Here is a 16,614-nt window from a genome sequence, read left to right as displayed (position 1 = left end):
GTCATCGAAATGCATCAACTTATGAACACTCCAGTATTAGCGATGGCTTTATTGAACCGCAATCGTTCGAATGTGGAAATACAACAATTATATTAGTTTCGTTCTTGCGAAATGCGGACATATTTGGTAAATAATTGTCAACTATAAAATGGAACGATTTAGTCATACTTGTTGAAAACTCGGTTACAGTCTTTAACAAAAACCCATAGCTAAGTATTCAAAGTAGTGAAGTTTGCTCAGTTTTTTTCCCAACAGCTTGCCAAATAAACGATTATATTTAACATTTTAAATAAAAAAGCCTAGGCAGAACCTTAGTATTACACAATCGCATAATTATTTGCCCACTCAGTGTTAATGTTGTTTTCCGATGCAACTTACATGTACTTATAGTCATGATCGACGGTCGACAATTCACGACTTCCAAACAAGTCAAAAGACGACAAAAATGTTCGTGTTTGCAATTTAATGATTATAAGTAAATACATTTACATAACACTAGTCACAGATATTACAGCAACACGAATGCCGAACAAATGAGTCGTGTTCTGAGAAACTGGGCATAATGCATGTGCGTAAAGTGTCGTCCCAGATTACCCTGTGCAATCTGGGAGTAATGCGGACTGCACAGGCGAATCTGGGACGACACTTTACGCACATGCATTATGCCCATTTTTTTCATAACACGACTCAAATTGAGTTTTTCATGCCAACGGCTGTCTTACATACACTCGTATGAGATACAAAAAGTATACCAGACGCCTGATTAACGTGTTTCAAAACAGAAATATTTTGCCAAGAAATCAAATCGTTTTATACTTGTGTAAGTAAAGTTTTAGATGGTATTTGCTCTTACGCTTGTAGGATGAAGGTTGCATTCGGCAATCTTAGACAATAATTTAACCCATATATGCCCAGTGGACTCTCCCATCCTTCTAAATTGGATCAATTTATTTCCAAAATTAGGGGTGTCATGTGTATTTATTTCTATATTTAGAATATTTCATAAAGAAATTCATTGAAGCAAACAGCGCAGACCCAGATAAGACGCCGCATTATGCGGCGTCTCATCTGGGTCTATGCTGTTTGCAATGTCCTTTTTTCAGGACGCTAGGCATGAATGGGTTAATTTGTCGGGATAATGGATGACCAGTAAATGCAATAAGAAAACATTAGTCTTCATAGATTAGTTCAGACATATCAATCATATTCTATACAGATCATATGTCTGCCATTAAAATAATTTTTTGCACATCCGGTTGGTTGCAAAAAATTTAATTTGATAAGTTGGTGGGATAGCTCCTTTAAATGCACATTCGAAAATTTTACTTTGGTAAACTTTTCGGTAATCATGTTTTGATCCATGAGTGACATTGTCCAATCTCGCTGTTTATTGACCCCGCGTCTTGCGAAAATAGGCCATATGACATAGGCAAGCAGTGTAGCTCTTGGTATGCCTATTGTCCTTGTATCCGCTAATGAGACCTGACACTGAGCGTGACTTTATAGCGGATATGACAGCTTCGGACCAGACCGCAAATGTCATACCCATTTTGGCATGACGCGGCTCAATTGAAAAACGCAATTTGATTATTTGCATAACAAATCTTGTAAACATGAATACGACATTTAACGTGTCACGTGTGACATAACGATATACAACCTTGATGTGGATGAATAAAAAATGAGACCAAAATAATAAATCTACATATAGAAAGATAATAATTCAAGTAAACAAAATAAAAAATGGTGTTCTCAAAATCAAACGCAATAATTTGATGCGTGTAAAAAATTACAATTCCATCCAGTGCAGTTAAAGTCTACCAATAAATCACACATGTCAATAAAGTCACATCCAACACAGAATTGCAGTTTCATTGCTTATGGCACATACATGGTGAATAGTAACTCGAACATTGGTATGAATGCCTTTTTACTGCATCGTCTATACCTGTTTTATTCACACTTATTACAAACACGAGGCACGCGTCATGCGAAAATTGGTCAAATGCCATATGCGGAAAGCGTAGCTTCAGCCCAGCCTTCTCATCCGCGCAGTCTGGCCAGGAACTACCCTTTTCGCTTTTGAGGCCACAAAACCTCGCGTGACTAAACAGCGGAAAGGGTAGCTTCTGACACTGTCATTAAACCCATTTTAGCGTGACGTTGCTCCATAGTAAATTCCATGTGCTACCTACGGGTGGTTAGGGTGTGGCTATGATATTAATTAGTGAAAACATCATTTTGAATGATAAATAATCATATTATAACGAAAAATTAACTTTTCTGAAAAAAGTCATTATCAAATATATATATATATAACATATATATTTGATAGTGAAAATTTTTTTTCAGAAAAGTTAACTGTGGTGCTACCAGCATACACAAATGTTGATTAATGCGAAACACGTTATTTAACTAGGTTCTAAATTATTATAAGATGCATCGCAAACAGAACACAGATTTAAACATGATACATAAGTAAATATATATTGTTTTGTCGTATATAATAACGTTATGCGATTTAATGACAAAACATGAAAACGTATTTATCATATCACGTTACGCATTGTAATACACCTAAGTAATACATCATAGATATCTATGCTATTTCGGTCATAATAGGTCGTTTACACATATACATTACCATCTATACATATGACAACTTGGCAAACAAGCCTGTCATAGGTACTCTGCACCGCTGGCAGATATACTTTTCTCTCGTACACTCAATTAGTGCTCTACCAAACGCCTTTAAAATATAAATGGCCGTTATAAACTGCCTCAACTAGTTCCATTTACCAGTAAGATGTATTTGCATTTTTCAAATCATGTCATAATAATGTTTTTGACACTTATTATATAACTACGCAGTTTGTTTTCTCATTTACATGACATCAACTTTAATAATGATTATCAAACGGATGTCAAGTATGTTGGCGAAACATAAAATATTTGCTCGCAACAAAGTAATGTAATAGAAGTGCTAGGTTTTAAACTACATTACCACAAATATATTAATACGTGTCCCTGTTTTGAAATAAGTAACACGCACTGTATCAACATATTAACATGATATGTTACAAACGACAGACAACACTTGCAGAATGTTGACATCAACAGATCTGATGTTTAAAGAAGGAGTCGTTTTATTTAAAATCAGTTAAATGCCCATCAGAGTTGCGCCTATTGTCGTTGCTCAAACCGCTGTATGGAGATTGTCCGTGAAGCCCTCCGTCGAGGAGACCTGCGAGGGACCGGTGTACGTGTACTGCAAGAAAGCAAATTCAAAGCGTTACTAATTGGAGCCGCGTCATGCGAAAATAGGTCGTATGCCATATGCAGCCAGCGTATCTACAGACCAGCCCGAACAAGCGCGCAGACTGGTTAGGAGCTTCGCTTTCTGCTATTAAGGCACGCAAGGTTACGTGGTCCTATTAGCGGACGGGGTAGCTCTCGACCATACTGTTCCATGGCATAACTGCGACACGGACTCGCACATTTTGCATTTCATAAACAATTAATATAACAAATGTAATGCGTGTAACGTGAATAAGCTGTATCGTTAGAAAGCATGTATTAACTTTAAAGTAGATAAATCAAACATAATTGATTTAATTGTCATTCATAAAATTATGACAAACGAAACACTATTTGCAAGAATCGGCACTCGAAACTTGAACAAAATACATTCAAAATTATTCACCTGATAATAACATTTATTCTATCGCTAGTATATAGTTATGCTAAATTAACTATGTTACTTTAACTGGCATGCATATTAATCAAATTCAAGTTCAACAGTAACACGTCAATTCATATAACTTAATGTCTAGTGTTTTTATATGCGATATTTTTTTTTTTAACTCGTTGCTTTTTATTCGTACATGTCGAACTTAGCACGTGAAGGTATTATTTCAAGCCGCACTGAGGGGAAAGCATTTTTCGATAAAAAGCTGTTTCAAAACGAAATGAGTCCCGCTTTGGTAAAACGGAGTTAAACGCATTTTCATTCAGAGTCACCCATGATGAGCATGTGCAGTCCCCACAGGCTAATCGTGGACGCAACTTTTCGCATTCATGGTATTTTACGTTAAAATAAAGTATATTGTTAGCGAAAATACAGTATATGCGGACAGCTTTGTCACATATTAACCAGCGTGGACTTTACAGGCTAATCTGTGACGACGCTACGCACATGCATTAAACCTCGTTTTTTTCCAGAGCGCGGCTTAAATGAGTCGCGTTCTGAGAAAATGGGGCTTAATACATGTGCTTAAAGTGTCATCGCAGTCCGCACGGGCTAATCAGGGACGACACTTTCCGCGGTTATGGTATTTTTCGTTTAAAGGAAGTCTCTTCTACACGAAAATCCAGTTAAGGCGAAAAGTGTCGTCCCTGATTAGCCTGTGCGGACTGCACAGGCTAATCTGGGATGACACTTAACACACATGCATTAAGCCCAATTTTCTCAGAACGCGACTCATTAATGTAATTTAAGCAGTACGGAGACCTACTGTTGACATAGATTTTCTCAATGGTGTTGTGGGAGCCGGATTGTCGCGGTCCAGGGACCCGCGAAACGATAACCGGGCTTTACACCTCAACATGGCGCCAAATGATTTCTGAAGAAACAAAAATAACTAGGTTTATAGCAATGCGACCTTAATTGTCACATTGACGTTCAGTTTGATATTATGTCAAATTTGCGTTAATAAAAAAATATTTGATTTTCCTAGAGATTCAATGCATTTAATTGGTATTTCCAAGCAGTTAATAGTTTTAATGAGTTCAGCATACCGCTCGATTTCGATTCTACATTATTGTCTAATTGAATTAACTATATACTTTTTCTGCACATTTACTATGATATACTCGTCTACTGTACACGTAAGACATTGCAATCGCTATGGAAGCATACGTTTATATATATATGGTTACGGAGCCACACAAGCAAAACTGAACATAATGTTAATATATATTTGACACTATAACATTTCGGGTATCTGAACCACTGTAAGCATTATCATTACCGAGACAAGCCTTTCCATCTGTAAGAAATAAAATGCATAAAATATGCAGATTGGCTGCAGAAATATATTTGATTTTGTTACTAATGGTGCTAGTATTTGCTGGTATTTGTTAATGAGAAAGGGTTTTTACTAAATTGTTTTCATTCGAAGGTCAATCTATTTGTCTATGACATGTTTATTATTTACATAATATGCTGTCAACTAATATAATTGCATGATGCTTAAAGAACTTACAATAATTAATTCTACGGTATCGTTTAATTAGAAATGCAATTTATTTTACGTTGATTATTATGCATTCATTTAAGACTTGATTGATATGTCAGCATGCATTTTTATGTAAGTCTGTTTTTAGAATCTAAATTTTTGTGAAAATTAAATATAGATGATACTATTATACAGACAAACAAACTATTTACTCAATAATGTCAACTACTCGGCCCAGCTTACCTTTTATTTACATATAACCTGTTTAGCTTGTCTTTAACGTAATTAATGAACGTGTTTTTTTTTTTTTAAATTTTATATTCAATAAAAATATTTTAAACGAAAACGATTTACCGAAATCTTTAGCGTACATATGCTAGTCTATTTACTATGCTTGGAATGGAAATGTTTAACAACGTAAATATTCCGTGAACATTTTATTTAGGTTATGATGGCGAATGCATTTAAACTTAATTTGAGAACGATACGAATAGAAGTGTACATAGATTACAAAAGCTTGTGAATAAAATCTGAAACTTTACCATCCCTTTTATACAAGCAACATCTACTGTTTACGACAGGTACTGATAAACTAACCAATCTGTTCTACACAACGCATTACCTTTGAATTCTTAGAGTCGAGTTTGGATTTGTAGAGGAACTCTATGCACGCGATGATCACCGACAACGACAGCCCTCCCACTAAGATGTAGAATATGCCTGCTACGTTCTCCAGTGTAAGTTCCGCCTGACCTCCGTCCTGCAACACCAGCGGCGCCCACATTTAAAGGGATCTTTTCACGGTTTGGTAAATTGACAAAATTGAAAAAAGTTGTTTCAGATTCGCAAATTTTCGGTTTAGTCATGATATTTTTAGGAACAGTATTACTGAACATTTGCCATGGTCTAATATAGCCATTATATGCATCTTTTGACGATTTAAAAACCTAAAAATTATCAAGCGTTGCAACGCAAAACGATTGAATAATTTGGAGAGTTTTGTTGTCGTTTAAATTTGCGAAACTACAAATATTGCTTATGTAACGTATAAAATACGCATAATATGTATGCTTGGCAGGATAGCTCAGTTGGCTTATGCGTTTTTACTTCAGGATTCCGGGGGTCACTGGTTCGAGCCCTGCTGCGGGCTACTTATTTCCTTTTTTAAATTTTATTTTTGATTTTTTACTGGAGCTTTTAAAATTTAATGTTTACATTTATCAATATAAAGCATTTAATGACAAACTTCAAAACATGCCAAAATCTGTGAAAAGGCCCCTTTAACGTCGACTGGTATGATAACTGTCCTAGTCATTTGTGATTAGTTAACAATGAACGTCATTGTTTATATACTTCTGGGAGCATTAAAATCGTATAATCTCGCTTGAAAGCGACAATGAATCTTATAATACTTGATAAAGACCAATAACCGGGATGGTATATATTAAACAACTATTGTACTGAACAACAAATATTAATTGAACTGTTATATTCAAGAATTGTTTTATTTTATTTCAAATCTAGCATTAACCTTTTTGATCTACATAATTCTTAATTTATAATATTTTGTTAATGTCATAATTACCATATATATATATATATATATATATATATATATATATATATATATATATATATATATATATATATATATATATATATATATATAGGATCTGGCATGAGTTGTCATATCATTCCATATTTTATTAAACGAGTTCAGGAATTTTGTCAGTAAGCGAGCCTGGTATGATATGACAACGAGTGTCAGATCTTTTTATCACATGCTTTTAAATGAGCAAATAAAATAAATATTTACGAAAACATAATGATAAATCCCGAATTTGTTTACATTTCGTGACGTCATTTGACGTTGCAACGTCATTTCCGCAAAATAACAAAATGCGATTGGTCTATAAACGAAAACCAAGCCAATGAAAACGCTTGAAAATGTTGTATTACACATGTGCAATATATAAAAATAGGTAATGGATATATATATATATATATATATATATTCTAATAAATAGTGTCAGTTACGCGACACTTTAATTACTATGTAGGGGGGTGTAGGGGAGGTAATGCAATCAAATTGCACAATAAGGTCTTATAGAAAACCACAATCAGGTCTCAAATTGAAATTGTATATACACCGAAATTATTTTCGCTATACATTTCCTTGTATAAGACGTTAAATAAATGGCGTATTTATATATAATAATATATTATGTACCCTTATATACCTTAATTCGTGTTTATATCGGATAAAAAGGGTATGGAGATACATGTATTTAAAGTTTATATCCGATATAAACACGAATTAGGTTTATTGCATATGTAGTTGAATACCCTTTCCGAAATCCGAATCGGGCGTCCGAAATATAAATATTTTCATAACATATATTTTCAATGCGATTGTTTAAAACGGTTGTAACGAGCTTAGATAAACAGCTAACTAAAGTAATCCCTCTATAATCATCGATATCTTCTTTGAACCTTTCTTGTGCAGACGGACAATTATTCCCTCGGTCCATTTTTCAGGATAATATCCTGAGTTAAATATGCAATTAAATACGTCACATATATGCAAGGCTAATATATCAATACTTTCGATAAAAGACCTCATTCAAAAGATTATCCATTCCGCAAGATTTTGTCCGCTTCAAAAGCTTAACAGCAGTAATGATCTTTTCAACTGTAATTGGGTCATCAAGCTCAGGGTAGCCATAGTCACATTGTTAGGATTATCAAAATCATTATATCTATTCAGATATTCCGCATCATAATTCTTATCATGCGAAATGCATGTGCTTAAATTTTCAAAATTATATTTAAATTCATGGAGAGAAATTTTAGAAGAAGTTTTTGCAGATTTAGATTTAAAATGTTTCCAACATTCTCTTGGATTAGTTTTGCGAAAATTTGCTAAATCGAACATACGTTTATTACAATCGGCGTGCCTTTTCTTTCTAACACTATTTTATAATTAGTTTTTGCATCACACAAAATAGACCTGTATGCATCGCTTTTGTCGACAATAAACAATCTAAGCGCTTCTAAATACATGTTACGGGCAACAATACAATCATGGTCAAACCAATCTTTATCTCTTTGACTGAAACCCTAAAATAAACATCGTGTGAATAAAGACAATCTTTGGCTAACAATGGATCTGCAATATCGCGGATAGTATTTGAAAACTTGTCAATCAAAACATTAATTGAGTTCCTGTTAGGGCAATTGATATTATGCATTATATCATTAAAAGTTGTCAAGATTTTAAAAATCTCTGATCGAAATTGCTCACGCATGGAGTAATTCCATTTATATTTAATACCAGATTGGTTTTGTTCTTAATGAAATATGTTATAACCCAACTGCTTGCATGTAGATATAGAACATTCCTATTTAATAACCCACCTGCTTGACTGTAGATATAAGACATTCCTACTTTATAACCAAATTACTTGCCTGTAGATATAGGACATTTCCGCTTTATCACCAACCTATTTGCCTGTAGATATCGGAAAATCCTACTTTATAACCCACCTACTTGCCTGTAGGTATAGGACATTCCCGCTTATAACAAACCTACTTGCCTGTAGATATAGGACATTCCTACTTTATAACCCACCATCTTGCCTGTAGATATAGGACATTCCCGCTTATAACAAACCTACTTGCCTGTAGATATAGGACATTCCTACTTTATAACCCACCATCTTGCCTGTAGATATAGGACATTCCTACTTTATAATCAACCTAGTTGCCTGTAGATATAGGACATTCCTACTTGATAACCCACCTACTTGCCTGTAGATATAGGACATTCCTACTTTATAATCAACCTACTTGCCTGTAGATATAGGACATTCCTACTTTATAATCAACCTAGTTGCCTGTAGATATAGGACATTCCTACTTTATAATCAACCTACTTGCCTGTAGATATAGGACATTCCTACTTGATAACCCACCTACTTGCCTGTAGATATAGGACATTCCTACTTTATAATCAACCTACTTGCCTGTAGATATAGGACATTCCTACTTTATAATCAACCTACTTGCATGTAGATATAGGACATTCCTACTTTATAATCAACCTAGTTGCCTGTAGATATAGGACATTCCTACTTGATAACCCACCTACTTGCCTGTAGATATAGGACATTCCTACTTTATAATCAACCTACTTGCATGTAGATATAAGAAATTCCTATTGTATAACCAACCTGCTTCTTCGTAGATATAGGACATAACGACTTTATAACCCACCTGCATGCCTGTAGATATAGGACATTCCTACTTTACAACCCACCTACTTGCATGTAGATATAAGACATTCCTACTTGATAACAACCTGCTTCTTCGTATACATAGGACATAACGACTTTGTAACCCACCTGCTTGCCAGTAGATGTGGGACATTCCTACTGTAGCACCCATCTGTTTGACTGTAGATAAAGGACATTTCTACTTTATAACCCACCTGCTTGCCTGTAGATGTGGGACATTCCGACTTTATAACCCACCTGCTTGCCTGAAGTTGGGGGGCATTGCGACGTTTTTTCCCACCAGTCTTTCTGCATCTCTTCGAGGTCACCAGACTCTCGTAGTTTCAACACAGCCAATGTAAGAGAATCTCTGTAAATGTGAAAGACTTACATGTAAAACTAAACAAACATATATCCATTATCTTATGGCGAGATATATCTGAATTAAAACTGTACATACCTGTTTTTTTATATTATTTTCTTTTTTAGACAACTTGTGGTTTTATTCTTCATGGTAGTTATTTAGAAGAGAAGGATTCGATTTATTTAATTTAAATTGAACAGACGTCTTTAACCCATGGTATCGGATTATCATCATATTTATAGTTTTGTAACACCTTAATATTTCTTTAACATTTATCGAATCATGAAGAAGTCTAGTGATCAGAGGTCTCTGTCGGCTAAGGAACTACTTAAAGTACCTCGGGTACTCTTAAGTCTACTACAATATACACCATGCAGGTACTGAAATTACGCTTTAAGGCACCCCATCATACTCCGGAGTACTTTAAGTATATTTTCCGCACCACGTGCACTTTGTAGTATACATAAGAGTACAATGGCAATTTTAATCAGTATCTGAGTCGACATTGTCCAATCGTGGAGGGGGAGGGGGGCTCCATTTGTCGTCGTCGGTTCAGGAACTACTTAACAGTATCCGGGTACGTTGTAGCATGTTTAAGAGTACCCGGTGGACTATTCATTAGTACTTGAGCCGACAATTATTTTTCGAGCGCGACGTTAACACATCATTATTTAAATTAATTGGGAAAACATGTATAAAACATAATACTATTTTTAAGCATGCCATATTTTTGTAAATACCTTTTCCAAAGCGTATTAAACTTTATTTGAAAATGCCTACCTAAGATCCGAACCGATTGGAGTCGCTATACCGTATCCCTTTGAGTCCAGGTTCGGCCCCACTTTCATGGTATCGCACGGCATCCTCATGTTAGTGTAATCATTGGTGTTCGACTCGATAAAGTAGGCGTAGTTTCCCTTCCTGACTCGCTCTATGCCGTCTGCGTTACTCTTCACGAAAACGCTCGGCGAAGCCGACTGCATGTACGCCCACATTCGTTCATAAACAGGGAATTTGGAGTTCTGTAAAGCAGCACGGTACGTTTAAATTGGAATCGGACGTTTTAAATTAGTCGTGTTCTGAGAAAACTGGGCATAATGCATGTGCGTAAAGTGTCGTCCCAGATTAGTCCGCAGGCTTATAAGGGACGACATTTTCCGCCTAAATTGGATTTTTGCTAACAAGAGACTTCATGTTAACGAAAATTGTCATAAAAGCGGAAAGTGTCTTCCCTGATTAGCCTGTGCGGACTGCACAGGCTAATCTGGGACGACACTTTACGCACATGCACTATGCCGAGTTTTCTCAGAACGCGACCTTAATGGTTCAATTTAATTTTAGATACGGATATTTAACTGTATTGAGACAATGATGTTTTGGTGGCCCCGTACGCACCTCTATTGAATATAAAGGAAGCCGCCTTTAAATGTATGTTATTCTAGAGAAACTTATCTGCATCAGCAGAAGATGACCCTTATTCCTTATTCCTTTATGTACGGCACGGAATCAATGTCGACATATTGCGCCACAACACTAAAATACAAGGTACAACGATCCAATACACAACAACAACTAAAAAAGTAAATACAGCTGTTTTCACAGCGGTCATGCCTTAAAGAAGTCCCTGGTACTTCCGGACTCCCGGGAGCCGTACTGTATCTCGGTCTGTTTGGCCAGATCCTCGGCGGACTCAATGGGCGTCAGCATTCGCTCCACGGTGAGAAAGGCGGCCAGGTTGGCGGTGTACGAGGAGATTATGATCAACGTGAAGAACCACCAAACGCTTCCCACTATACGCCCCGAGATGGACCTTACCAAAATTATATTAAAGGGTAGGTTAGCGAATGGCTTGTACTTTAATATATCTTAATGATATTGACGTGAAATATGATATATTTAATAATTGGGAATACAATTAATTAACTTTACTGAAAATAAATATGATGTCAATAAGTTCTATGCTGAAAGTTCCTAGTTTTTCATTCACGTAAGTCGTAATTCGTGATATTTTCCGATTTGAATCGTGGTCAAATATGTTCAACCAACCTTGGTGATATGTCACAACCTTGCTGCATGAAAGCGCCAAGAGAGTACCAGAGGCTGTTGGCTATTGTGAAATCATTTGCGATATTGGTGCCCTCGCCCACTCGCCATTCTGTGGGGCTGTAAAGTGTAAAGGTATACTCCACTCTATGGTTTAAGTATATACAGAACGATGAGTGGTATCAATATGTACTAAATTTAATGTATTGTTAACCTAAACTAAAAAAATAAAGCACTCCATAATATATAGGAATTTTGAGTTGTAGGACAAATCGATCCTGAACTGTTTTAAGTATACTTAAATAAGCATATATTGGTTCATACAAATTAAAATATTCAAATAGTGAAACCGTAGTTGCACGAAATTAATGATACTTTCCAAAGATATATGAGTCTCAATCAAACACGTTGGTATGTTGACGATATTTATAATTGTCAGCACAATAGTTGGGGAGCAGTTAATATGAGCCGCGTTCTGGGAAAACCGGGATTAATGCATAAGCTTATAGTGTCTCCCATATTAGCCTATTGAGTCGCACAGGCTCAATAGGATACCTCCCGCGTTTATGATTTTTTTCGTTTAAATGAGGTCTCGTCTAAATGAAAAGCCAATGTATACAGAAAGGGTTTTGCTTGATTAGCCTGTGCGGACTGCAAAGACAAATCTGGGACGACACTTCAAGTGAATGCATTTAGCCTAGTTTTCACAAATCGCGGTTCATGTAATAGTAGGTGACAAAGCCACTTGAAATGTCCGAACAGCCTCATCAGGGACGAAACTTTCCACGTTTAGGCATATTTTTTATATAACGTACGTTCTAAACGAAAATCCACTGAAGGCATAAAGTGTTGTCCCTGAGTAGCCTTTGTGGACTTCACAGGCAAATCTATGACGACACTTTAAGTACAAGCATTACGCCTAGGTTTCCCAGAAAGCTGTTAATACATAGCCACATGAAATGTCCGCATAGGCTTATCAGGGACGACACTTTCCGCGTTTATTCAATGTTTCGTTTGTTGAATGAGGTCTCTTCTAAACGAAAATCCAGTGTAGACAGAAAGAGTTGTCCCTGGTAAGCATGTGCGCACTTAACAGGCACATTTTAAAAGACACTCGTAGCACATGCATTATGCCTAGTTTTCCCAGTACACGGTTCATATGAGTCGCGTTCGGAGAAAAATGGGCATAATGCATGTGCGTAAAGTGTCGTCCCAGATTAGCCTGTGCAGTTCGCAAAGGCTAATCAGGGACGACACTTTCCGCTTTTATGACATTTTTCGCTTAAATGAAGTCTGTTCTTAGCACAAAAACCAATTTAGGCGGAAAGTGTCGTCCCTGATTAGCCAGTGCGAACTTCACAAGCTAATCTGGGACGAAACTTTACGCACATGCATGATGCACAGTTTTCTCAGAACACGACTCATATAATAGTATGTGACAAAGCCATTGGAAATTTATTCTATGCACCTAAAGCGACTGACGAGAAACAAGACCACGCTGACGCCAATGTAGGCGAACAGGATACACATCCAGATCTCGTAAGATAACGGATCCATGAACGAGAATACGCTGGCCTTCTTCAACGCTGTTTTCTTGATCATGATGCTGATTCCAAGACTCATAAATGGCTTTGTGAAATCGACGACACGCTCGCGTTGTGAGTTGATGGTCAGCGGTGCAATCGCCAAATCTACCTCCTAGAGTTTGCACGTGGATTATAGTTTGGTTATGTTGCAACAAAACGACAGTTTTTTTTAGCGGGTGTTGTTGTAAATCAGTAAATTAAAAATACATTTTTTATGCATGAACTAACAATACATTAAAAGAAAAATGTATCATATAAAACGTATTATTATATTATATTGATACTGAACTTTTGGTGGTTTTGCATTCATCAGTAGTAGTATCAATCATAAAGGGTATATTATGATATATTTTTAGGAATACAATTTTATTATCACACTTGTCCATGTAACCAATTTATATCTCAGATAATAATCGAAATTTGTAAGTGTCTTAATGCACATTTTTGTAAATTACAAATAATGAAATTTGCAGAACTAAACTAATACGAATGTTACGTGTAAAACATGCAGGTAATACAAGTACAACCGGAATTATTCGTGCATACAACCAAATACACATGCAGCAAATCCAACCGATTTGTTTCGGAAGAACTGTGACAATTTTAAGAAAGTAAGAGGTTTGTGTTTCTTACAAGCGTGACTTACAGGTCGTGTTAACATGTACATGAAGATACAAGTTCTACGTTGAAAAGACATGTGCGTTTTGAATAGTGAGAACTGTAATTTGGATTTAAACCATTTATTCCATATTCACAGTAATGATATGAACGCATTTGAAACTGCATTGGTGTTCATTATAGTATTATAAATAATAATATAATTTGGATATAGTTAATAGAAATTCATTTTGCCACATAATGCCTTATATATATTCTAAGTGACATTTAGCATTTTATCCCACTTTTACAGCGAATTCGGTTAATTAAAGCCCCGTTGATTAAATATCATCTATAATCAACGGCAGGAAATGACGTCAATATTTCGACGAAATGACGTCATAAATCCAGCGAAATTATCCAGTCAAACTAATTTTGTTTAAACAAAAAGGTTTACAAAATAAAAAGTGGGATAAATAGAATAATAGATTAGTGTTGATTATAGATCAGGTTTATCATACTCGGCACGAAAACGAAAAAGACTCGCCAAGGCTCATGCTTTTAGTTTTCTAAGCCTCGCATGATAAACCTGATATATAATCAACACTTACCTATTATTCTCTTTGTATTCTGCGTGATTGCACGAGATATCTCGAGCCTCGTTATGGAAAGCAAATAGGCTGAATGCACGTGCCTATAGTTTCGTCCCTGACTTGCCTGTGCAATTCTCACAGGCCAATCAGGGTCGACACTTTCCGTATAAACTGGATTTTCGGTTAGAAGATACTTTCCTTAAACGACAATTAAGTAAAGCGCAAAGTATCGTCATTGATTAGCCTGTGTCTAGTGCACAGGCTATTCTGGCAGGACACTTACGAACATGCATTAAGCTCCGTTTGCAAAGAACGCGACTCCAATAGCAGTTTATTACAATATTTATTGCATATTTGTGATAGTGTAGATTAGTGTACATATGAACAGTGCATGAGGTTACAAGAGCACGTACAAACAAAATGGTAACATGCTATGATGACCGAGCATCAGTCTACCGTAACGCGACTCCAACAGATAAACTGCATGATATATATCGATGTATTATAAAGTATGATTTGGGACGTTGAAACTGTTAATAGGTTAACACACGTGCTATATATGCATTACCATTAATAAATCATTTACTTGCAAGGTTTTCCACATTTGTATACAATGTAAACTCTATACGGTAAGCAAAGGTCTACATACACTAACAGGTAACACTGGACTCACTATCACGCACATTCAGGGCAGGTACCCAGATCTTGTACCCCATGCTTTAAACTTACGTCTCGTGTCAACTCTCCGATCATACCATCCCACGTTTCGTTATCTAATTTTTCTCCGTAATTACCATCCCCAACGAGGCACAACTCATAATCAACTTTACAATTCCGCAACTCGTTTCGCGATATCTGCGCAAAATCCTACAAAATATTGTTTGCCGCATCTCGGTTTGAGCCTTTCTGTTTCTTCATCTCGATACATCATATATGGCTTTTCCTGATGACGTGGTTCGTAAAAAGATATGAAAAGGCAAGATAAATATAAAACGAGAACAATGAAATAATATGAACGGATTAAAGAAAAAAAACGGTAACGTTTGTGGCGGAAGGGACATGATTACGTTATTGTTAGCATAAATAATATGACCCGCGCCATGCAAATATAGGTGTTATGCCATATTCGACCAGCGAAACTCCAGACCAGCCTGATCAGTCGGATCAGTGCTATTTTGTCCGCTTACAAAACCAGGAAACTTTGTGTGACTTAAGCGGGACAGTCTCGCTCCTGACCATACTGTGCTTACGGCACTATAGCCATTTTCGCATGACGCGGCCTCATATAATTTTCATACAAAAACAAAGATGCAGCCAGAATAGCTTATCACGTTTTGTCATTATGTGCACATCGGCTTAGAGCCCCTGCTTAACAGCCACTAAACGTTACGCTAAAAGATGTTGCAAAAGGAGAAGTAAATGAATATGGTGCCAAAACTCGCCAGTACTAAAAAGGCATCCCAGTATATAAAATATCAGTGTGACGCCACGAACTGACAACGCGTTTTGTACCTCACGCATCACCTGCCCCATCATCCCGTCCCAAGTACCGTTTTCTAATTCGTCGCCATAAGTTTTGTCAGGCACCAGACATATTTCAAACTCTTTTTTAATCTCCTTAGAAATTGCATCAGCCAAATCCATACAGAAGCCTATAAAATTTTCTCGACCACACTGTGGGCTTCTTGCTTTCGTTTCCGCGTCTTTGTACATTACGTATGGGTCTTCCTTTGATAGAATACAACAAGATAATATACAACTTTAAAAAAAATCATTTGTAAACATAAACACGGAAAATCAGGATCCTGTAAAACAAGAATACTGAATAAAATACACAAAACGACCGACTAGTATATTCATTTTTTTTTTTACATTTTTATATAACAAAATACTTGTTTCATATTAAGACCCTAATTTGAT

At 36.2% G+C, this 16,614-nt stretch overlaps 1 protein-coding gene across 1 annotated transcript; it reads right to left on the bottom strand.

Annotated features, from left to right (window-relative positions):
- Positions 1-506: 506 nt before the first annotated feature.
- Positions 507-16,407, bottom strand: LOC127878255 (glutamate receptor-like). The gene is made up of 9 exons (XM_052424774.1): positions 16,207-16,407; positions 13,387-13,616; positions 11,922-12,038; positions 11,487-11,685; positions 10,656-10,897; positions 9,770-9,881; positions 5,860-5,997; positions 4,515-4,622; positions 507-3,268 (listed from the first exon to the last, which is right to left on the bottom strand). The coding sequence occupies exons 1-9, from the start codon at positions 16,405-16,407 to the stop codon at positions 3,197-3,199; spliced, it is 1,419 nt and encodes a 472-aa protein (XP_052280734.1). The 3' UTR covers positions 507-3,196.
- Positions 16,408-16,614: the final 207 nt, after the last annotated feature.

This window comes from Dreissena polymorpha, chromosome 4 (assembly GCF_020536995.1).
Source record: "Dreissena polymorpha isolate Duluth1 chromosome 4, UMN_Dpol_1.0, whole genome shotgun sequence".
Taxonomy (NCBI): Eukaryota; Metazoa; Mollusca; class Bivalvia; order Myida; family Dreissenidae; genus Dreissena; species Dreissena polymorpha.
The sequence above is the reverse complement of the archived record's forward strand: the minus strand, read 5'-3'. Positions and strand labels throughout refer to the sequence as shown.